The sequence below is a fragment of the Mustelus asterias genome, chromosome 29 (genome assembly GCF_964213995.1).
Source record: "Mustelus asterias chromosome 29, sMusAst1.hap1.1, whole genome shotgun sequence".
In the NCBI taxonomy this organism is placed as follows: domain Eukaryota; kingdom Metazoa; phylum Chordata; class Chondrichthyes; order Carcharhiniformes; family Triakidae; genus Mustelus; species Mustelus asterias.
Genome location: NC_135829.1, coordinates 8,473,103 through 8,496,996, shown reverse-complemented (window position 1 = coordinate 8,496,996; position 23,894 = coordinate 8,473,103). Strand labels below are relative to the sequence as shown.

The 23,894-nt window shown below is 48.8% G+C and overlaps 1 protein-coding gene across 1 annotated transcript in view; it reads left to right on the top strand.

Moving 5' to 3' along the window:
* LOC144480514 (protein ERGIC-53-like) overlaps positions 1-23,894 on the top strand; it is a 114,510-nt gene that overhangs the window by 84,938 nt on the left and 5,678 nt on the right. The window contains exon 11 of the mRNA XM_078200018.1: positions 17,439-17,583. Coding sequence (XP_078056144.1) covers positions 17,439-17,583 — 145 coding nt within the window. The remainder of the gene's footprint in view (positions 1-17,438; positions 17,584-23,894) is intronic.

The following is a 23,894-nucleotide window of genomic DNA, read 5'->3' as shown; positions in this document are numbered from 1 at the left end:
CACCCGGAGGAAACCCACGCAGACACGAGGAGAACGTGCAGACTCCACACAGACAGTGACCCAAGACTGGAATTGAACCCGGGTCCCTGGCGCTGTGAGGCAGCGGTGCTAACCACTGTGCCACTCTATATAAATGCAAATTTGCTCCTTCTTTCTATCTCTCAATAACTTTGTCTCTGGGATACCTGAAGAGCCTGTGTTTCCCCACAAGGGTGGCCCTTTTAACCGCTGCGTCACAGCACCAGGGACCCGGGTTCAATTCCAGCCTTGGGTCACTGTCTGTGCAAAGTCTGCACATTCTCCCCGTGTCTGCGTGGGTTTACTCCAGGTGCTCCCACACTCCAAAGATGTGCGGGTTAGGTTTAATGGCCGTGCTAAATTGCCTATTAGTGTCAGGGGGGCTAGCAGGGTAAATACGTGGGGTTATGGGGAAAGGGCCTGGGTGGGATTGTTGTCAGTGCAGACTCAATTGGCCGAATGGCCTCTTTCTGCATTGTAGGGATTCTTTGATTCTTTCACAAGCTCAGACCCCCAAAGGTGAGGGTCAGCTCTGTGCTGCTTCCAGTAGTTGAATTCCTCCCTTTGTTTCTTAGCAACCAGAACTGGATGTGATATTATTATGTTTGATAATTCATTCCCCTTTGGGCTATTGTAGTTATGCAGTTAATTGCTACTGTGCCTTTGCTGGACATGCCAGTTTATTAAGACTCTCAGTTTCACCCATGGCAATTTCAGTACTATTAATAGAGCATGAATGTTGTCTATTCTTCCTCTCTTAGTCTGTGTTGGTCTGCAGTGAGTTTCATCTGGCACCTGCCTCATGAGTAGCAGGGGGTAGCCCAGGAGTTAGCACTGCTGCCTCACAGTGCCATGGACCCGGATTCGATTCCCGGCTTGGGTCATTGTCTGTGTGAAGTTGGCACGTTCTCTCTGTGTCTGCGTGGGTTTCCTCCGAGTGCTCCAGTTTCCTCCCACATTCCAAAGGTGTGGGAGGTTAGGTGGATTGGCCATGCTAAATTGCCCCTTACTGTCCCAGGATGTGTAGGTTAGATGGATTAGTCATGGTAAATGCGTGGGGTTACGGGGATATGGCCTGGTTGGAATGTTCTATCGGAGTGTTGGTGTAGACTCGATGGGCCGAATGGCCTCATTCTGCACTGTGGGGATTCTATGATTCCAAGTTGTGCCCAACATGTTTTCTGTGGCCTCTTAGCTGCCTCCTTCATTTCCACTTCCCCCTCCTTGTTTGCTATCGCCTTTATGTAAGTTACCACTAGTCCTGCGAGAATAGCACTAACCCGCACATCTTTGGCGTGTGGGAGGAAACCGGAGCACCCGGAGGAAACCCACGCAGACACGGGGAGAAGGTGCAGACTCCGCGCAGACAATGACCCAAGCTGGGAATCGAACCCGGGTCCCTGGCGCTGTGAGGCAGCGGTGCTAACCACTGTGCCACCGTGCCGACCTCTCAACTAAACATTCTTTCCCGGTCATGTAATGTTATAGAACAGCAAAAAAAAGAGGAACCCCCCACAGGGCAAATTAGGGAAAGGATACTTTGGGAAAACACCTCGTCATGCTAATTGAAACCAGTCTGATCACAATTAACTGTTTATACGGTGGTTCTCATGGCGGTCTGTGGCAGAAGCAATTGTGATGCTTTGAATGGCCTTTCCTCATTTGTGTGTCACTTTTTGGAACCAATGTGCCAGGCATGGTGGCACAGTGGTTAGCACTGCTGTCTCACAGCGCCAGGGACCCGGGTTCGATCCCCGGCTTGGCTCACTGTCTGCGTGGAGTTTGCACATTCTCCCCGTGTCTGCGTGGGTTTCCTCCGGGTGTTCCGGTTGCCTCCAAAGATGTGCTGGTTAGGTGGATAAACCATGCTAAATTGCCCCTTAGTGTACCCGAACAGGTGCCAGAGTGTGGCGACTAGGGGATTTTCACAGTAACTTCATTGCAGTGTTAATGTAAGCCTACTTGTGACTAATAAATAAATAAAATTTAAACTTCAGGATACTATCCCGGTTTGTGAAATTTTCCTTTGGGGAAAGTGGGAAGGATCAGAAGGACCTCGGGGTCCGGGTCCATAGGACTCTAAAATCGGCCCCGCAGGTGGAGGAGGTGGTTAAGAAGGCGTATGGTGTGCTGGCCTTTATCAATCGAGGGATTGAGTTTAGGAGTCCGGGGATAATGATGCAGCTATATAAGACCCTCGTCAGACCCCACTTGGAGTACTGTGCTCAGTTCTGGTCACCTCATTACAGGAAGGATGTGGAAAAGATTGAAAGGGTGCAGAGGAGATTTACAAGGATGTTGCCTGGATTGAGTGGCGTGCCTTATGAGGATAGGCTGAGGGAGCTCGGTCTTTTCTCCCCGCAGAGACGTAGGATGAGAGGAGACCTAATAGAGGAATATAAGATGTTGAGAGGCATAGATCGGGTGGACTCTCAGAGGCTTTTTCCCAGGGTGGAAATGGCTGCTACGAGAGGACATAGGTTTAAGGTGCTGGGGGGGTAGGTACAGGGGAGATGTGAGGGGTAAGTTTTTCACACAGAGGGTGGTGGGCGAGTGGAATCGGGGCTGCTGTCAATGGTGGTGGAGGCAAACTCAATAGGGTCTTTTAAGAGACTCCTGGATGAGTACATGGGACTTAATAGGATGGAGGGTTATAGGTAGGCCTAAAAGGTAGGGATATGTTTGGCACAACTTGTGGGGCCGAAGGGCCTGTTTTGTGCTGTAGGTTTTCTATGTTTCTATGAATTGGAACACAATTTGCTGCTGTTGTTATTTCCCTGCCTTTCCGGTGGCAGGTGTCTGGGGGTTGCAAGTGACAGAAGCGTTGGGTTAGGGGTAAAGGCAAGGAAACTTCTGCAGGAGAATGGGCGTCTGTATTCTCAAAGATTCACCAGGCATTTTATCCCGGTGCTGAGGCTTGAATGTATGCACAGACTTGATAATGGATTCTAAACTGACTCAAAAATTACTGAACAAAAAAGTGATTATGGAAGCTCCGGGTGTAATCCACTTACAGTTTCAGTTCAGTTGAATATTGGGAGCGGATTTTCCCACCGGTTTTAGGGCCTCAATAAGGGACCAAACGAGAGGCAAAGCCCACACTATCTTAGCAATCTCCCCGAGGAACCCTCCAAATTAGCCACCTTCACTCTTGCCGTCCCGTTGAGGATTACGGGCTCAGTCCCTGATGCTGCTTGCCCAATCAGAGGGCTGCCAGCTCAGAGGCTTGCCCCCCTCACCCCACCCCCACCCCACCCCAGGAGAGTGGGACACCTACTGAGGCATCTGTTCCGGGTCTATCACAGCTTGGTCTGGCTCCTGCTCTGCCCAAGACCGCAAGAAACTACAAAGGGTTGTGAACGTAGCCCAGTCCATCACTCAAACCCAACCTCCCATCCACTGACTCCGTCTACACTTCCCGCTGCCTCGGCAAAGCAGCCAGCATAATCAAGAACCCCACGTACCCCGGACATCCTCTCTCCCACCTTCTTCCGTCGGGAAAAAGATAGAAAAGTCTGAGGCCACGGACCAACCGAGAACAGCTTCTTCCCTGCTGTCATCAGACTTTTGAATAGATCTATCATATATTAAGTTGACTTTTCTCTACACCCTAGCTATGAGTGGAACACTACATTCTGCACCCTCTCCTTTCCTTCTCCCCTATGTACTCTATGAACGGTATGCTTTGTCTGTATAACGTGCAAGAAACAATACTTTTTACTGTATCCCAATACATGTGACAATAAATCAAATCAAAAGGCAGGTCAGGGAATGTGAGAGCAGCTCAACATGGAGACTTCCTCACTGGCCAACACTGAAGGGTTGTGCTGCAGACTCTCAAAGCCGGAAAGGGCACCGTGACTGAGGGGAAAACCCACCCTGGGTGACCAGTCATGACCGCCATTATGGCCTTCCATCCTGTCATTGGAATGTGGGGCACTCTGGATGTGAAGACCTTCCTCTACTGTCACCTGAGCTCTTCCCCCGTGGGGACCTTCAGAACCAGACCCAGTCCTACCCTCACCCAGCGTCCATATGAACTCTGTTGGGTGGCACAGTGGTTAGCACTGTTGCCTCACAGCGCCAGGGACCTGGCTTCAATTCCACCCTTAGGTCACTGTCTGTGTGGAGTTTGCACTTTCTCCCCGGTTTCTTCCGGGTGCTCCGGTTTCCTCCCAAGATGTGCAGGTTGGGTTGATTGGCCATGCTAAATTGACCCTAGTGTCAGGGGGATTAGCAGGGTAAATGTGTGGGGTTATGGGAATCGGGCCTGGGTGGGATTATGATCAGTACAGGCTCATAGAATCCCTACAGTGCAGAAGGAGGCCATTCGGCCCATCAAGCCTGCACTGACCACTATCCCACCCAGGCCCTATTCCCGTAACCGCACGTATTTACCCTGCTAATCCATCCCCTGACACTAGGGTCAATTTAGCATGGCCAATCAACCTAACCTGCACATCTTTTTGGACTGTGGGAGGAAAAGAACATAAGAACTAGGAACAGGAGTAGGCCATCTGGCCCCTCGTGCCTGCTCTGCCATTCAATAAGATCATGGCTGATCTTTTCGTGGACTCAGCTCCACTTACCCGCCCGCTCACCATAACCCTTAATTCCTTTACTGTTCAAAAATTTATCTATCCTTGCCTTAAAAACATTCAACGAGGTAGCCTCAACTACTTCACTGGGCAGGGGGCATCCGGACTCGATGGGCCAAATGGCCTCCTTCTGTACTGTCGGGATTCTATGATTCTAAACATTCTTTGGAGTTAGAGTTTCAGGATACTGACCAGGACTGATGGCGATTTTTCACGTTCTTTGTTCAAAGGGAGATACCATTTGGATTCCCTTAATCATCACCGTAATTCTTGCGCTGATCTATTCCCGGGATCAGAAGGTTGTTTCCGATTGCATGCATACGTATCCTTGGGATTACTGATAATTTGTTTTCTCGCCTGATCTCTTTGCTGAATGTTAGCTTGCAGTCCTGGGCTTTGACAGCACGTTGCCCAAGATAATATTCAGCCCAGGGCAGGAGACGTGATCTGGTTTCCTGTGTCACAATGTCGTCACTGCTGCCTCCGTGCCTTCCAGCCCCTCTGTGTCCAATGGGGTGGAAAGCTTACTGCTGTCAACAAGCATGTCCTTCAAGCAGATTCATTCTCTCCGAGAGCATTTTAACTCACCAGTTTGTTTTGCCCGATTCCTCCGCCGTCGTGCAAAGAAATCCAAAATCGTACATGTCCGCACGACAGTGAAATGGTGGTCGCTATAGAGTCAGGGGGACTAGCTAGGGTAAATGCATGGGGTTGTGGGGGTGGGATTGTGGTCGGTGTGGACTTGCTGGGCCGAATGGCCACCTTCTGCACTGTAGGATTCTAAAGTAAAGTTTGATTTATTAGTCACAAGTAAGGCTTACATTAACACGGCAATGAAGTTGCTGTGAAAATCCCCTAGTCGCCACATTCCGACACCTGTTCGGGTCAATGCACCCTAACCAGCACGTCTTTCAGAATGTGGAAGGAAACCGGAGCACCCGGAGGAAACCCACGCAGACACGGGGAGAAACTCCACACTGACAGTGACCCAAGCCGGGAATTGAACCCGGGACCCTGGTGCTGTGAGGCAGCAGTGCTCACCACTGCGCCATCTCATATCGAGGGGGAAGAGGAGGACAAACCAGCCTCCCATCCATTGACCCTGTCTATACTTCCCGCTGCCTCGGCAAAGCAGCCAGCATAATTGAGGACCCCACACGGACCCCGGACATTCTCTCTTTCACCTTCTTCCGTCGGGAAAAAGACACAAAAGTCTGAGGTCACGTACCAACCGACTCAAGAACAGCTTCTTCCCTGCTGCTGTCAGACTTTTGAATGGACCTACCATAAATTAATCTGATCTTTCTCTGCACCCTATCTGTAACTGTAACACTACATTCTGCACTCTCTCCTTTCCTTCTCCCCTATGTACTCGATGAATGGTATGTTTTGTCTGTATAGTGCGCATGAAACAATACTTTTCACTGTATCCCAATACATGTGACAATCAAATCAATAGGCAGGTCAGGGAATGTGAGGGCGCCCCAATGGTGCCTTCTGGTTTACAGCCTGACATTCACTTTACAGCCTTCCGGTCTCAACATCAAATTCAACAACTTCAGATGATTCGCTCTACCCCACCTCCACCCCTTTGTTTTCATTCCATTTAATTTTCAACTGTGCTCTACCTTATATTTCTTCATTCTCTTTATTTTTCTTCCCCCCCCCATTCAACCCTCCCCCCCCCTATTTTATCCACCTTTTCCTTATCTCTTCTCCCCCTTCGCTTCCCCTTCCCCCCCATTTTTCAATTTTACCTCGCTCCCACCCATTCCCCCCCTTCCCCCCACATCTTCATCTGTCACAGTTTACCCTCTGATTTCAGCCTCTCTGCCGTTTGGCCATTCACACCTTCTATTCTCTCTATGGGCTGCCATTAGCAGCCTTTCCCCTGATTTTTGTGGCTATGACTCATCTTCCATTCCCTCACCCTGCAGTATAAATATCTCCCACTTTCTACGCCTTATAGCTTTGACTAAGGGTCATCTGGACTCGAAACGTCAGCTCTTTTCTCTCCTTACAGATGCTGCCAGACCTGCTGAGATTTTCCAGCATTTTCTCTTTTGGTTTCAGATTCCAGCATCCGCAGTAATTTGCTTTTACTCAATTTCCAAGCTTTAATAACTTGTGCACAAGTGAGAACAGGGTGCAGCGCAAAGCTTTGCAAGGCGTTCTGTTGATACGTACAAACAATTTAACAGTTATAGTTAACTACAGCAAATGAGAAACGAGCAACTTTCTAATCTTCATTTGCATACATATCCACCAATCATAGCATAGCCCTTTGCCCTTTCTTATCCAATAGAAAACTGTCTCCTGCCAATGCCCCCATATCTTGCTCTTTGGTATTTTGTTCCGGTATTGTCTTATTTTCCATCCTGTGGCTAAGGCTGGAAGAAGTGTTTATGGAACTAACACAAGGTTAGTCGCTTATCCTGAGTACGCAAGCGCAGGCTTCACTGAAGACCTCGTCTGCTGATAAGCATTTTCCATTACTTGACAGAGTTGTTTTGACAACTTTCATTTTCACGATTGTTGGAACCTGGTTTCCACACGTGCAGTAATCACCCAGCCAGACAGCAACGTCCACAGTGGCTAAATGGAGCTCTTAGCACCCTTGGCTGATTATTACATACAATTCATGTGGGTTGCGTGTTGCTAGGCAGGAGTGCTGATTGGCCTCTCAATGTTGAGTTGTGGGATGCAGGTCCGATGGTGAGTGATCTACCGGAATTAATTTTCCCGGCGGTTTTAGATGTTGTGATGCCGGGATTCTTGAAGCTTGCTGAATTTGATTTGGAATCCCTGCAGTGCAGAAGGAGGCCATTCGCCCATCGAGCCTGCACCAACGATCCCATCCAGACCCTATCCCCAGAACCCCACACATTTACCCTACTCATCTGTCCGACATCCCCCTAACATTAAGGGGCAACTTAGCATGGCCAATCCACCTAACCTTTGATTTGATTTATTATTGTTATATGTATTAACATACAGTGAAAAGTATTGTTTCTTGCGCGCTATGCAGACAAAACATACCGTTCATAGAGAAGGAAAGGAGAGAGTGCAGAATGTACAGTCATAGCTGGGGTGTAGAGAAAGATGAACTTAACGCGAGGTAGATCCATTCAAAAGTCTGATGGCAGCGGGGAAGAAGTTGTTCTTGAGTCGGTTGGCACGTGACCTCAGACTTTTGTGTCCTGCACACCTTTTGGACTGTGGGAGGAAACCAGAGCATCCGGAGGAAACCCACGCAGACACGAGGAGAATGTGCAAACTCCACAAAGACAGTGACCCAAGCCAGGAATCGAACCGGGTCTCTGGCGTCGTGAGACAGCACTGCTAACCACTGTGCCACCGTGCTGCTCTTTGCTTGTGGGATCATTGGTTTGTGGTGAACCATCGTTGGTTCCCACCAGGTAGTACTGAGCCAGGGTCTGGCCAGTACTATGAGTCTGTATATATGTTGCTGTTGGGGTCAGGGTTGGGTTGTTCTACTTGTTACTGTTGGGGTTAGGGTTGGGCTGTTCTACCTGTATTATAGTTATTATGGTACATCCCAGTCGGGCTCCGCCTCCTGGGAGAGGTATAAAGGTCACTGCTCTGTCTGGGACCCCTCAGTCTGGGATAGTGTACTATATATGGTAGCTTCATTGTAATAGTAAATAAAAGCCTTTATTTCCTTGAGCATCTCTAGCCTCGTGAGTTATATCGCGCATCATGGTTACACCAGGTTTTACCCAGGTATTGATGGGTGGATAGACTGATCTGTTGTCCAAACCTGTGTGTCTTAACCTCTGTGGCGAATAAAGACACACGTCAACTTTAAATACTTAAACACAATTTCCTTTATTCTGTAGATACTTAAAGCACAGTCAATACTGACAATGCATAAACCAAATACTCACTATCTGTTACCTTACTTAACTTAAGGTTGATTTCCACTTGCAATTAAAACCTAGCCAGGATTTTGTTATCACATGGAATCAGTTCTTTGTTCTCTTCTCCTTCCAGATGTTATCTCTCCTTGTGAGCTTGGTCCCCAGGTTCTCCACACTGCCTTTCTGAACAAGCTCTTTGTGTTAGCAGAGCTAAAGCTCCAAACGTTCCTTGGTAATCAGCCAATGAATTGATCAGAAACCCCAATAGCATTGTTCGATTCGGCCAGTCAAACTCAACCAGAGTAGTGGTATTGATCACTCCAGGCCCCTTAAGTGCATATTGTTTACATTCCAATGCCCAGATAAGGATCACTGGCTCCAAAAGTCTGTAAAGGACTCTTCCTTGCCGAGGCCAAACTGTTAAATCTTTCCCCATAACCCCTGATCCCCTTATTAATCAAGAATCTATCTATCTCTGTCTTAATGACCTGGCCTCCACAGCCTTCTGCGGCAAAGAGTTCCACAGATTCACCACTCTCTGGCTGAAGAAATTCCTTCTCATCTCTGTTTTAAAGGATTGTCCCTTTAGCCTGAGGTTGTGCCCTCTGGTTCTAGTTTTTCCTACTAGTGGAAACATCCTCTCCACGTCCACTCTATCCAGGCCTCGCAGTATCCTGTAAGTTTCAATAAGATCCCCCCTCATCCTTTTAAACTCCGAGTACAGACCCAGAGTCGTCAACCGTTCCTCATACGACAAGTTCTTCATTCCAGGGATCGTTCTTGTCAACCTCCTCTGGACCCTTTCCAAGGCCAGCACATCCTTCCTTAGATATGGGGCCCAAAACTGCTCACAATACTCCAAATGGGGTCTGACCAGAGCCTTATACAGCCTCAGAAGTACATCCCTGCTCTTGTATCCTGCCCGAGTTCAATGCCATTCTCCGAGCCTTGCCCGCCCCCGGAATCGGGACGGGCGTGCCGGCAAAATTCCGGTCCTTGTGTCCTTTGACAAATTCCAGGCCACTGGGCACAAGAAATCCCAGCATGCTTAACTCTCCACCAGAAACGCCATTTTAAAGCCACTCTTGCCATTATTGCTGGACTATCACAGTTGTAGCCGTTCTTTCTCTGTCCACAGATCCATGGCCACCCACCTCTGTTCTTAACTGCATGGTAAATGTTGAAGCCCTTTTCCAATTCCTTCAGATTTATTCCACCTTCCGTCTCAGTTGCACCGAAGACCTGGGCAAATCGGTGCCTAAGGTAATAGGCTTTAAAGGATGCAGTTATCCCCTAGTTTGTGAGTTGCAAAAGTGAAGTTTAGTTTTAAAGTTTATTTATTTGTCACAAGTAGGCTTACATTAACACTGCAATGAAGTTACTGTGAGAATCCTCTAGTCGCCACACTCCGGCACCCGTTCGGGGACACTGAGGGAGAATTTAGCATGTCCAATACACCTAACCAGCACGTCTTTCAGACTGTGGGAGGAAACTAGGGGAAACCCCACGCAGAACGTGCAGACTCCGCACAGACAGTGACCCAAGCCGGGAATCGAACCCAGGTCCCTGGCGCCGTGAGGCAGCAGTGCTAACCACTGCGCCACTTGCGCTGCCAAGTATGTTATGATGCCCAGGTTTGACTCCACAGTAGCTTCGTGACCCACCAGCGCTGAGGCCCATTGCACTCCCTCCCATCAGACTGTGGGAGGAAACCGGAGCAAACTCCACACAATCAGACAGTCAGTCACCTGAGGCCGGAATCGAACCCGGGTCCCTGGCGCTGTGAGACTTTAACCTGGTGTTGTTAAACTTCTTGCTGTGAGAGAACAGTGCTAACCGCCGTGCCACCCAAAACAGAGAGGGCAGCCCTGCAGCAGAAAAATGGTGGTCCAAAGTATATTCAGGCAGTGTCTCAGGAGAAGCACGAGCTGCGTCCGCATCAGCGTGAACAGATTCACCCGAGGCTTTGAAGTTATGCAAATTGACCCTGGCCTTAAAATGCCTAAGCCACCCCCTACTCACATGAAAAGGCTCAGCTTTTGAACTCTTCCCCCTGTTGCTTCTTTAGATCACCAGAACACCTCTTAGCCATTTCCTGAATTATGCAGAAACTCGCAGGGGGACGGCATTGATTTCCCTCTTCCAACCAAACAGTTTCTCAACCTTAGCAATAAATTGCTTCCTTATCACAGTTGGCAGCACAGGAGCTGAGCCCTTAACATGTTCCTCAATTATTAACTTGCCTTTCAAGGTGGTCACGGGCGGAGGGGATATCCAATTTCAGCGTCTCACCTTTTCAGACCTTTGAAACATTTCCGATTTTGCGTCCATCGCAATTGCACACCGTTTCTTAGAGGGAGAACATTCACTTGCCCCAGATTTCACAGAATCACAGAAAGCCACGGTGGCACGGTGGTTAGCACTGCTGCTTCACAGCGCCAGGGACCCGGATTCGATTCCCGGCGTGGGTCTCCACACGTCTGCATGGGTTTCCTCCGGGTGCTCCAGTTTCCTCCCACAGTCTGAAAGACGTGCTGGTTAGGTGCGTTGGCCGTGCTAAATTCTCCCTCGGTGTACCCGAACAGGCGCCGGAGTGTGGCGACTAGGGGATTTTCACAGTAACTTAATTGCAGTGTTAATGTCAGCCTTGGACAAAAATAACAATTCCATTTCTACACAGTCTCATCAAAAATGAAATCCACACATTTGGGTCCACGATGAATACTTGTGATACGAATAAATAAACTTTAAACTTTAAATCTGATGTCCTTACCTGGTCTGGCCTACATGTGACTTCAGAGCCACAGCAATGTGGTGGACCCTCTGAAATGGCCCAACAAGCCACTCAGTTCTCGGACAATTAGGGATGGGAAATAAACCCTGGTCCAGCCAGCGATGCCCATGTCCCATGAAAGAATAAGCATGTTGTAAAGTCAGGAACTGCCTGCGTCTTAACTCTTATCGATCCACATTGGCTCCCTTGATCCGTTTCCGAAGGGAAAACTGGTCAACCTCGCTTCTGGCATTTCCCATTGGCCTCCAGTCTTGACAGCTTTGGTTTGGCATTAATAGGGACAGTGCGTCCCCTCTAGTTTGACTTTGTATGCCTTGCTTATTTAGGCAGGCAGTATCTTTGGGGGCGTTTTGTTTTGCAGGCATGCGCACGTCTTATCTGCAAGGGGACACCTTGTGTCTGGCCACCTCACTCATCTCAATCAGTTCCAGATTTTCACTTGTGCAAAGAGTGCTTAACTGGCATCACCCCTGAATGTCTTATCTCTAGTTTCAAGGCTATTCTCCCTACCCTCTACACGTTTAGCACCTTATTATGCCTCTCAAGCGTTCTCCAAATGCTTTAAATTATTTGCATTTGAAAGTTACCTTTCAAAGAATCGTAGAATCCCCCCAGTGCAGAAGGAGGCCATTCGGCCCATCGAGTCTGCACTGACTTGCCAACAGAGCATCTTTCCCAGGCCTAATCCCCCCCCGACCTATCCCTGTAATCCCCTGTAACCCTGCTAATCTCCCCTAATCTGCACATCTTGGGGCTCTACGGGGCAATTTAGCATGGCCATTCAACCTTAGCTGCACATCTTTGGAGTGTGGGAACACGGTGGCACAGTGATTAGCACTGCTGCCTCACAGCTGCAGGGACTTGGGTTCGATTCCCGGCTTGGGTCACTGTCTGTGTGGAGTTTACACGTTCTCCCCGTGTCTGCGTAGGTTTCCTCCGGGTGCTTCAGTTTCCACCCACACTCCAAAGATGTGTCGGTTAGGTTTATTGGCCGTGCTAAATTGCCCCTTAGTGTGCTGGGATGCGTAGGTTAGAGGGATTAGCGGGGTAAATATGTGGGGTTACAGGGATAGGGCCTGGGTGCGATTGTTGTTGGTGCAGGCGTGATGGGCCGAATGGCCTCCTTCTGCAGTGTAGGGATTCTATTCTATTCTATTCTAAACTGGAGCACCCGGAGGAAACCCATGCAGACACGGGGAGAACATGTCTCCACACAGACAGTCACCCAAGCTGAGAATCAAACCCAGATCCCTGGCGCTGTGAGGCAGCAGTGCTAATCGCTGTGAGGCAGCAGTGCTAATCACTGTGCCACCGTGCCGCCCCCTTGGTCCGGGGATACGGGAAAAATCTGGCATCAGCCTGAAAAAGGCTGATCTCCCTGGAATATGAGGGAGAGAAATGCAAACAGACACAATTTCAGAGCAAAATAAATGATGGCTGTACGGTTAAAGGAGCAAAGTTTAAGCTGGTGGAGAGCACATTTATGACAAGGGAGAGTGAGCATCGCATGGAATGTCTGTCAGACTGCAACAGTGGAGGCAAAAGCCTTGGAATAATTTAAAAGGCAGATGCTGTGAGGTGCGGGGAGCCTGCTGGGGTTATCCAGATGGATGAACCAAGATGAAGCAAAAGGCCACCCATGTCCAGCCATCCAAGATTTCACAAGGCAATGACTTGTGCTCAAATAGTTCCTTTTGACCTCACAATGCACAGGAAGGGAAAGCAACTGAGGGAAGAAACCAACTTATTCCCTTTCAGATCTTAAATCCATTTTAAGTGCAAGACACAATTATTATTAGTCGTGTACTGTTTGTCTGCCTGCGTTGTTGACCTCCAATCTTTAGTTTGGATGTCTTCCAACCCAGGGATCAACAATCTATAGACGGGGAAGGAGTGGCATGGTGGCGCAGTGGTTAGCACTGCTGCCTCGCAACTCCAGGGACCCGGGTTCGATCCCCGGTTTGGGTCACTGTCTGTGCGGAGTTTGCACGTTCTCCCCGTGTCTGCGTGGGTTTCCTCCCGGTGCTCCAGTTTCCTCCCACACTCCAAAGATGTGCGGGTTAGGTTGCTTGGCCGTGCTAAAGTGCCACTCAGTGTCCCGGGATGTGTAGGTTAGAGGGATTCACGGATAAATGTGTGCTGTTGTGGGGATAGGCCCTGGGATGGGATAGTTGTCGGTGCAGACTCAATGGGCCAAATGGCCTCCTTCTGTACTGTAAGGATTCCATGATTCTATGAACAAGGATAATGGCTGGTGAGGCCGTATCTCGAATACTGTGTGCAGCTTGGTCCTCCTTAGTTAAGGAAGGATGTAAATGCACCTGGAGGCAGTTCAGAGGAATAAGTGAGTTATCTTATGAGGAAAGGTTGGATAGACTACACTTACTTCCATGCTTCTTAGAAGAGTGAGGGGGGACTTGATTGAAGTATATCAGATCCTGAACCGTCTAGACAAGTTGGATATGGAAAGGATGTTCCCTCTTATTGGGGAGTCCTGAATTAGGGGGCATTGTTTTAAAATTAGCCATGATGTGGAGATGCCGGCATTGGATGGGGGTGGGCACAGTAAGAAGTCTCACAACACCAGGTTAAAGTCCAACAGGTTTATTTGGAATCACGAGCTTTCGGAATGCTGCTCCTTCCTCAAGAGAGTCACCCCGATGAAGGGACAGCGCTCTGAAAGCTCGTGATTCCAAACAAACTGTTGAACTTTAACCTGGTGTTGTGAGACTTCTTACTAATAAAATTAGGGGTCACCTTTTTAGGGCAGAGGTAAGAAGAAATCTTTTCTCTTGGAGGGCTGTGTGATTTTAGAATTCGATCTCACAAGGCGGTGGAGGTAGGGCCATTGAATATTTTTAAGGCTTAGGTAGATAGATTCTTGTTAGGCAAGGGGATCGAAGGTTATCGGGGTGGTAGGTGGAAATGTGGAATTTGAAAACAGATGAGCCGTGATCTTATCGAACAGCAGAGCAGGTTCAAGGGCCATTATTTCTTCAGCCAGAGGGTGGTGAATCTGTGGAACTCATCGCCACAGAAGGTCGAGGAGGCCAGGTCATTGAGTGTATTTAAGACAGAGATAGATAGGTTCTTGATCGATAAGGGGATAAAGGGTTATGGGGAGAAGGCAGGAGAATGGGGATGAGGATCCTATCAGCCACGATCGAATGGCGGAGCAGATTCGATGGGCCGAATGGCTGAATTCTGCTCCTATATCTTATGGTCTTATGGATGAATGGCCTACTCTCTGCTCCTATTTTGTATGTTCACATGCTGCACAACCCGTATGACACTAATGCCAGTTCCTGGCAGCAAAACTTCAAAATGGATTAAGTTCAGAAATCTTTGGATGGGAAGATTACTGTAGCTTTTGTAGAAGAAAGATTAAGTTTGAAGGTTCTGGACATTCCCTTCATTTGGGACTTGGGAAAGGTACTCTCATAATTCCATTCCTAGTTTTATATTCTAAAAATTTACATTTCATCCAATTCTCATGTGTTAAAAGCCAATCTTAAACAGAGAATCTCTGCAGTTCAGAAGGAGGCTATTCGGCCCATTGAGCCTGCTCTGAGAGAGCATCTGATCCAAGCCCACGCCGCTACTTTATCCCTGTAACCCGTGCATTCAGCATGGCCAATCCACCTAACCTGCACATCTTTGGATACCAAGGGACAATTTAGCATGGTCAATTCACCTAACCTGCACAACTTTGGACACTAAGGGGCAATTTATCATAGCCAATTCACCTAACCTACACATCTTTGGACACGAAGAGGCAATTTAGCATGGCCAATCCACCTAACCTACACACAGTGGCACAGTGGTTAGCACTGCTGCCTCACAGCACCAGGGACCCAGGTTCAATTCCGGTCTCGGGTGATTGTTTGTGTGGAGTTTGCACTTTCTCCCCGTGTCTGCGTGGGTTTCCTCCCCAGTCCAACAATGTGCGGATTAGGTTGATTGGCCATGATAAATTGACCCTAGTTTAATGTGGGAGGAGGAAACTCACGCAGACACGGGGAGAATGTGCAAACTCCAGACTGTCACCCGAGGATGGAATTGAACCCGGGTCCCTGGTGCTGTGAGGCAGCAGTGCTAAGCACTGTGCCACCGTGTCACCTTCAAGTGTCCTACCCTTCCTGACCTATGTGACGTCGCCCAGCTGTGCCACCGCGCCGCCCTCCATCAGATTGCCAGGTGCGAAACGCAACATAAACTTTGTCTGCTTTTTTGAAAAAAAGCATGAACGACCTTCTCTCACAGACGCCTTCCCAGCCTTGCCAGATCAGGAATAAATTGCGAAAACTGCCGGAAATTCCGAGATAAAAATGCTGCAAACACTCGGCGGTTCGAGCTTCCAAACACTGGAAAAGGTCGCTGACCTGAAATGCTAACTCCTTGTTTGGCATTCCAGACCTGCGGACATTTCCAACATTTTCTGTTTTTGTTGGAGAGCAAATCCCTTTTAGAGATTTAGAGCACTTTCCAAACCAATGATTAGATTTAAATCTAATTAAAGTCAAATTGAAATTTGACTTTTTTTTATCAAACGTTAATCCCTCTCCAACCTCTCCCCCCCCCCCCCCACGCCATCCCCGACTCCCCAAATGAACTGTGTTTGAACACAAGTGCTGGACATTACTCCAGAGACTGTTGTTACAATGTGCATCCAATCAGTGCAATTGCATAACGATGCCATCTGGTGATTTCCCTTAACCAGAGGATTGGTTTTGGGAATGAAGCCAAGTATGGCTGTTTGCAGTGAATAATCAGAGTAGAGTGACCTATAAAACCACACAGTACATGGATGGCATTTAATTTCCAGTGGAACATCCCAAGCCGTAACCTTATGTAATCTCTGCTGAAGTATGTGTGTTTTTTCCAGTGTCCTTTTCTGTAAGCATAAAAAGAATTCATAGAATCCCTACAGTGCAGAAGGTGGCCGTTTGGTCCATCGAGTCGGCACCGACCACAATCCCACCCAGGCCCTATTCCCATAACCCCATGCATTTACACTCGCTAGTCCCCCTGACACCAAGGGGCAATTTAGCACGGCTAATCCACCTAACCCGCACATCTTTGGACTGTGGGAGGAAACCGGAGCATCCAGAGGAAACCCACGCAGCCACTGGGAGAATGTGCAAACTCCACACAGACAGTGACCCAAGCCGGGAATCGAACCCGGGTCCCTGGCGCTGTGAGGCAGCAGTGCTAGCCACTGTGCTACTGTGCCGCCCTGGTCATTAATGGGCTAAGTTTAAAATTTGTTTATTAGTGTCACAAGTAGGCTTACTGTGCCACCCATGCCACTAGACGGCTGGGTTAATGTTAAATCTTAATGCAGAGGTGGCAGCTCTGTTACCTCAGATAAATATTGGGCATCTTTTTGATTTAATTTGACTTATTATTGTCAAATGTATTAGTATACAGTGAAAAGAATTGTTCCTTCTGCGGTTTACAGACAAAGCATACAATTCATAGAGTACATAGGGGAGAAGGAAACGAGAGAGTGCAGAATGTAGTGTTACAGTCACAGTTAGGGTGTAGAGAAAGATCAACTTAATATAAGGTAGGTCCATTCAAAAGTCTGGTGGGCAGCAGGGAAGAAGCTGTTCTTGAGTCGGTTTGTACGTGACCTCAGACTTTTGTATCTTTTTCCCAATGGAAGAAGGTGGAAGAGAGAATGTCCGGGGTGCGTGGGGTCCTTAATTATGCCGGCTGCTTTTCCGAGGCAGCGGGAAGTGTAGACAGAGTCAATGGATGGGAGGCTGGTTTGCGTGATGGGCTGGGGTCCATTCACAACCCTTTGTAGTTTCTCGCGGTCTTGGGCAGAGCAGGAGCCATACCAATTTAGACAAATGTGAGGTGATGCATTTTGGTAGATCGAACCAGGGCAGGACTTACTCAGTTAATGGTGGGGTGTTAGGGAGAGTTTTAGAACAAAGATACAACCAGAAAGGATGCTTTCTATGGTGCATGCGTAAAATTGGTGTCAGTCATAGCGGACATGTCGAAGGGGAATCTTAGAATCCCTACAGTGCAGAAGGAGGTCATTCGGCCAGTAGGATCAGAAGAGGCTCCTCACTCTTGGCGAGTTTTGTGTCATCTCTGGGCTCCATCCTGAGTCTTCTGTGTTTTCCTTCACAGGACAGGCATAGCTGATATCCTCTCCAAAGTGAGGGAAAGCCAGCAATCCTTCGATGCCGCCACTGTGGACAAAAGCCATGTCAGTGAAATCAAGGAGCATCTTCACACCGTCAGAAAGGACGTTGACAGCTTGAGCAACATCAGGGTAAGACTTCAACATTTCTGGATTCTGTCCCGTCGGGCTTTTGATTTTATCACTGCAGAGTGTTTGGACCTGTAACTCAAACTGCGATTAACTTCTTCGAGTAGCTTTGAAAATGAGCAGGCAGAGTTTTGGAGGCAATTTAATTGTAGCAATTTAATTGGACGGTACAGATTCAATCCTTTTTGTTAGAGGACAGCGGATAAAAGTTTGAACTACAAGAGTTCATTTAAATTATACGGAGAAGTTAAGCATTTGAATGGAGTATTAACTCATGGAGGATGGCCCGGTGGCACAGTAATTAGCACTGCTGCCTCGCAGCGCCAGAGACCCGGGTTCAATTCCAGCCTCGGGTCACTGTCTGTGCGGAGTTTGCACGTTCTCCCCGTGTCTGTGTGGGTTTCCTCCGGGTTCTCCAGTTTGCTCCCACACTCCAAAGATATGCAGGTTTTGTGGATTGGCCATGCTAAATTGTTTCTTCATGTCCCAAGATGTGTGGGTTAGGTGGATTGGCCATGCTAAATTGCCCCTTAGTGTCCAAAAATGTACAGGTTAGGTGGATTGGCCATGCTAAGTTGCCCATTAGTGTCCCAAGATGTGCAGGTTAGGTGGAATGGCCATGCTAAATTGCCCCTTAGTGTCCAAAAATGTACAGGTTAGGTGGATTGGCCATGCTAAATTGCCCCTTAGTGTCCAAAAATATACAGGGGCGGCACGGTAGCACAGTGGTTAGCACTGCTGCTTCACAGCTCCAGGGTCCCGGGTTCGATTCCCGGCTCGAGTCACTGTCTGTGTGGAGTTTGCACATTCTCCTCGTGTCTGCGTGGGTTTCCTCCAGGTGCTCCGGTTTCCTCCCACAGTCCAAAGATGTGCGGGTTAGATTGATTAGCCAGGTTAAAAATTGCCCCTTAGAGTCCTGAGATGCGTAGGTTAGAGGGATTAGCGGGTAAATATGTGGGGGTAGGGCCTGGGTGGGATTGTGGTCGGTGCAGACTCGATGGGCCGAATGGCCTCCTTCTGCACTGTAGGGTTTCTATGACTTCTATGAGGTTAGGTGGATTGGCCATGCTAAGTTGCCCATTAGTGTCCCAAGATGTGCAGGTTAGGTGGATTGGCCATGCTAAATTGCCCCTTAGTATCCAAACATGTGCAGGTTCGGTGGAATGGCCATGCTAAATTGCCCCTTAGTGTTCAAAAATGTACAGGTTAGGTGGATTGGCCATGCTAAATTGCCCCTTAGTGTCCAAAAATGTACAGGTTAGGTGGATTGGCCATGCTAAATTGCCCCTTAGTGTCCAAAAGTATGCAGGTTAGGTGGATTGGCCATGCTAAATTGCCCCTTAGTGTCAGGGGGATTAGCAGGGTAAATCCGTGGGGTTATGGGGATAGGTCCTGGGTGGGATTGTTGTCGGTGCAGTCTCAATGGGCTGAGTGGCCTTGTTCTGCACTGTAGGAATTCTGTGATTTTAACTAACTGTCTCCAAGCATTGGGGTGTTGGTGGCAGAGTTGTTTTTATATTGTGAGACCAGGAGGGAAATTGGAATGTCTTTCTCAATGGCTCTTAAATAGGATGCAATTTACCGGCTAATTCAAACAAAGTGGCTGCGTTTTAAACCTCATCGTACTGGTTTCCTTTCTAATACTTCCTACTTCATGGTTTTCAATGATGGCTCTTTCTCTTGCATCTCCCCTACCCCCCCCCCCCAACCTCCCCCACCCCCCTCTCCCCCCATCGACATGTGCTCCTCCTCCATTGCAACAAACAACTGCCCTGAAGGCAGAATTAATACTTGTCAGATGTTGCACAGATTGCTCAGCCGATGGAACACGTGGTATTTCCCCAGGGGGGGGGCGGAGAAGAGTAAAACGCAGGCTAGCTTTTGATAGAAATTCGCTTTGCCAGACAATCGCCCAAGGGCTTCCGTTAAAAGCCTTCCTGTCCTTGGAGGAGGTGCAACCTTATCCTGCTTTCTGTATTACTGCCGGGCATCCCAGTTGTACGCTCAGTAACAGTGTCAACTATTCCACAGGGTCGCCCAGGATGCAGATAGCCTTCCCCAGAGACATGTCCTCTACACGTACTCCAGTTTGAACGTGTGCCCTTTGATTTGCAGCTTCACTGGGAAAGGTTGTCATCTGCAGTAGACGACATTTTAAGCACGTAACGAGATGTGTCCCTCCTTTCCTAAACAAAACTCTCGGTCAATAACTTTTCCATATGTGGGCCTGGGGGTCTGGAATAAAAAGCATCCGTTATATTCGAGACCCTTTCCACTCCAAGCCACCACGTCCAAGTAAAATTATCCGCATAGGTATCAGTGGCACGGTGGCACAGTGGTTAGCACTGCTGCCTCACAGCGCCAAGGACCCGGTTTTGATTCCCGGCTTGGGTTACTGTCTGTGCGGCATCTGCACGTTCTCCCCGTGTCTGCGTGGGTTTCCTCTGGGGCGCTCTGGTTTCCTCCCACAGTCCGAAAGACTTTTAAGGGGGGTGTCTGGACAAATACATGAATAGGATGGGAATAGAGGGATATGGTCCCCGGGATGGGGAGGGGGTTTTAGTTCAGTCGGGCAGCATGGTCGGTGCAGGCTTGGAGGATCGAAGGGCCTGTCCCTGTGCTGTAATTTTCTTTGTTCTTTGTACGTGCTGGTTAGGGTGCGTCGGCCGTGCTAAATTCTCCCCCAGTGTACCCGAACAGGCACCAGAGCATGGCGACTAGGGGATTTTCGCAGTAACTTCATTGCAGTGTTAATGTAAGCTGACTTGTGACACTAATAAATAAACTTTGAAAAGTATATTCACAGAAAGCATCCTTTCCGTATGTATCACAGCTTGGTATGGCTCCTGCTCTGACCAAGACCGCATGAAACTGGGTTGTGAACCGTAGCCCAGTCCATCACACAAACCAGCCTCCCATCCATTGTCACTGTCTACACTTCCCGCTGCCTTGGAAAAGCAGCCAGCATAATCAAGCATCCCACGCACCCTGGACATTACTGCTTAAACCTTCTTCCGTTGGGAAAAAGATACAAAGGTCTGAGATCATATAACAATCGACTCAAGAACAGCTTCTTCCCTGCTACCATCAGACTTTTGAATGGACTTACCTTGCATTAAGTTGATCTTTCTCTACACCCTAGCTATGACTGTAACACTACATTCTGCACTCTCTCCTTTCCTTCTCCCCTACATACTCTTTCGACACAGAGTTGATTTAAATATTGTATTTGGTATTTAAATACCATTAGCAGGTCCAGGGCTGAACTTGCCCAGCCTGCCAACCTCTCCCCACCTGCGAGGTGTGTTTCACTCCAGCGGGTTTACAACAGTTCCCCACTAGTGGGGAGCCAGCGGTCCGACCCCGCTGGAGTGAAGGGAGGCCCAGGAGGACGGGGATAAGGGGGGGGGCCTGCCCCCTGGGCATTGCCAACCTGGCAGTGCTGGCCTGGCCCCCCTGGCACCGCCCAAGGGGCAAAGTGGCAATGCCCAAGGGACACCTTGGCACTGCCCACCCGGCATCGGGCACTGCCAAGGGGGAAGGGCGTTCTGGGGGGCGGGGCCTGTGGAGGGGGAGATCGGTGGGGGTGAGGGGGTGTCCTGCTGCCACCCTGCATTCATGATCAGAAGGAGGGAAGGGGCTGACCGGGGCTGGCCATTGGGGTGGGGGTGGGGGGGGGGGGGCGGGTGGTGGAGCGGCTGCCGAGGGGTAGGGAGTGGGAAGATCCAGGCGTGCTGAAGGGGAGGCGGGGGGGAGATTGAGGTGGGTTGGGGGGATGGGGTCGGGGCTGGCCCGGAGATGTCCGGGAGACCAGCGATCGGGTGGTTAGGGTGGGGTCCTATGGCCAGCGATGCGGGGTTGCTGTGTTGGCCAGTGATTGAGCTAGCCAGTGATTGGGAGGCCGGCAGTGCGGGGCCACTGTGCATGTGCTGATCTCTGCTCTGACAGATTGGCGCACACGCAATGGACCACTCAGCGCTGTGCTGCCAGCCTCTCCAGCGGGAACAGGCCCCGTCCACAGATTTTCAGTATGAATCTCCCTGAGTCACTCTGCAGTGCACAGAGTGTGGGAGATTCATTTCGAAAATCCCGCTGAAAAAACCAGCGGGAGTTCCTCCAGTTTTTACGCGAATTTGGCACTTAGAATTTTTCGGGGAGAATCCCGGCCTATGAACGGTATGTTTTGTCTGTATAGCACGCAAGGAACAATACTTTTCACTGTATCCCATTACATGTGAAAATAATAAATGAAATCAAATAGTTATCATGCATAAAGATCTCATTGGAAAAGCCAAAGTACATTGCAAAGAAGATGCAAAGATTGCTTGCTATTTTGCAATTGTGTAAGAGTGCATTTTCTTCAGTAAGTAAGCAGAGTTACGATCCTCGTAGAGACCGATAACTTCTTAAAAAGGAAGTCCCACGATAGCAACCCAAAGGAAATCAATGGACAAGGTTTCATTTTTTGAAACTTTTGCTGTAACAAACTGACTAAAATCAACAAAGTTCAAACATTAGTTAACACAGAATAGAGAGAATCCCCACAGTGAAGAAGGAGGCCATTCGTCCCATTGAACCTGCACCCACAACAATCCCAATCGGGGCCGTCTCCGCAACCCCTAAGTATTTACCCTGCTAATCCCCCTGACATGAAGGGGCAATTTAGCAGGGCCAATCCACCTAACCTGCACATCTTTGGACACTAAGGGGCAAATTAGCATGTCCAATCCACCTAACACACACACCTTTGGAGTGTGGGAGGAAGCCGGAGCACCTGGAGGAAAGCCACACAGCCACGGGGAGAATGGGCTAACTCCATACAGACAGTGGCCCGAGGCTGGAATTGAAGCCGGTTCCCTGGCGCTGGGAGGCAGCAGTGCTAACCACTGTGCCACCGTGACGCCCTTAATGTCACTGGTATTTAAAACAAAAATGAGCATTTCTCTTTAAGTACACAATACAGGTAAGATACACTTCACCTCGTTACCAGCACACACACTACATCTCACACAAGTGTAGCACCATGGGCAATCTCACTGTCTTTACAGCTCAGCCTTCATTTTGTATGACCTCTCACTTTCTACCCTATCATTTTAGCCCTTGATTTGCTTTCACCATCTACCTTATTCCATCTGAAATCCCCGGACACGGTTACCAGCGACAAGGCACACCAATCATGGCAGCGCTTATGGCACAGAATCCCCAGAGGCTCCTTTCTCTGATCCCTTTAAACAGTCTGGTAGGCTCTGACACCACTTAAAGTTTATTTATTAGTGTCACAAGTAGGCTTACATTAACACTGCGATGAAGTTACTGTGAAAATCCCCTAGTCGCCACACTCCGGCGCCTGTTCGGGTACACTGAGGGAGAATTTAGCATGGCTAATGCATCTAACTTCAGCAGCAGCAGTGATATTGTCCAATCTGCAATCCGTTGCTCTCCCAATCTTCAGTATTCTGTCCCTTCTGACTGTGTAACACACACGCACACACACTATTCTCAGAGACCTGCTTCAACACCAGGATCTATTTAAAACTGTCATACCAAAAACTCTTCATTCCAGAGAGAGCCTTATCCGTTTTTCTCTTTGCATGAATTCTGAGTATTCTCTGCGAAACAGAAAAAAACCCCAACTCCACAGCAATTAGCTTTCTATTTACCCTCTGCTTCATAACTGTTCATCCCTATGGCAACCCCAGTACATAGGGGAGAAGGAAAGGAGAGGGCGCAGAATACAGTGTTGCAGTTACCGATAGGGTGAAGAGAAAAATCAACTTACTATATGGTAGGTCCATTTAAAAGTCTGACAGCAGCAGGGAAGAAGTTGTTCTTGAGTTGGTTGGTACGTGATCTTAGTCTTTTGTATCTTTTTCCTGATGGAAGAAGGTGGAAGAGAGAATGTCCGGGGTGCGTGGGGTCTTTGATTAGTGCTGGCTGCTTTGCCGATGCAGCAGGAAGTGTAGACAGAGTCAATGGATGGGAGGCTGGTTTGTTAAAGTTAATTTATTAGTCACAAGTAAAGCTTACATTAACATTGAAATGAAGTTACTGTGAAATTCCCCTAGTCACCACAGTCCGGCGCCTGTTCGGGTCAGTGCACCCTAACCAGCATATTTTTCAGAATGTGGGAGGAAACCGGAGCACCCGGAGGAAATCCACGCAGACACTGGGGAGAACATGCAAACTCCACACAGACAGTGACCCAAGCCGGGATTCGAACCCGGGTCCGTGGCACTGTGAGGCAGCAGTGCTAACCACTGTGCCACTGTGACGTCCACACCTGGGCTACGTTCATGACCCTTTCTAGTTTCTTG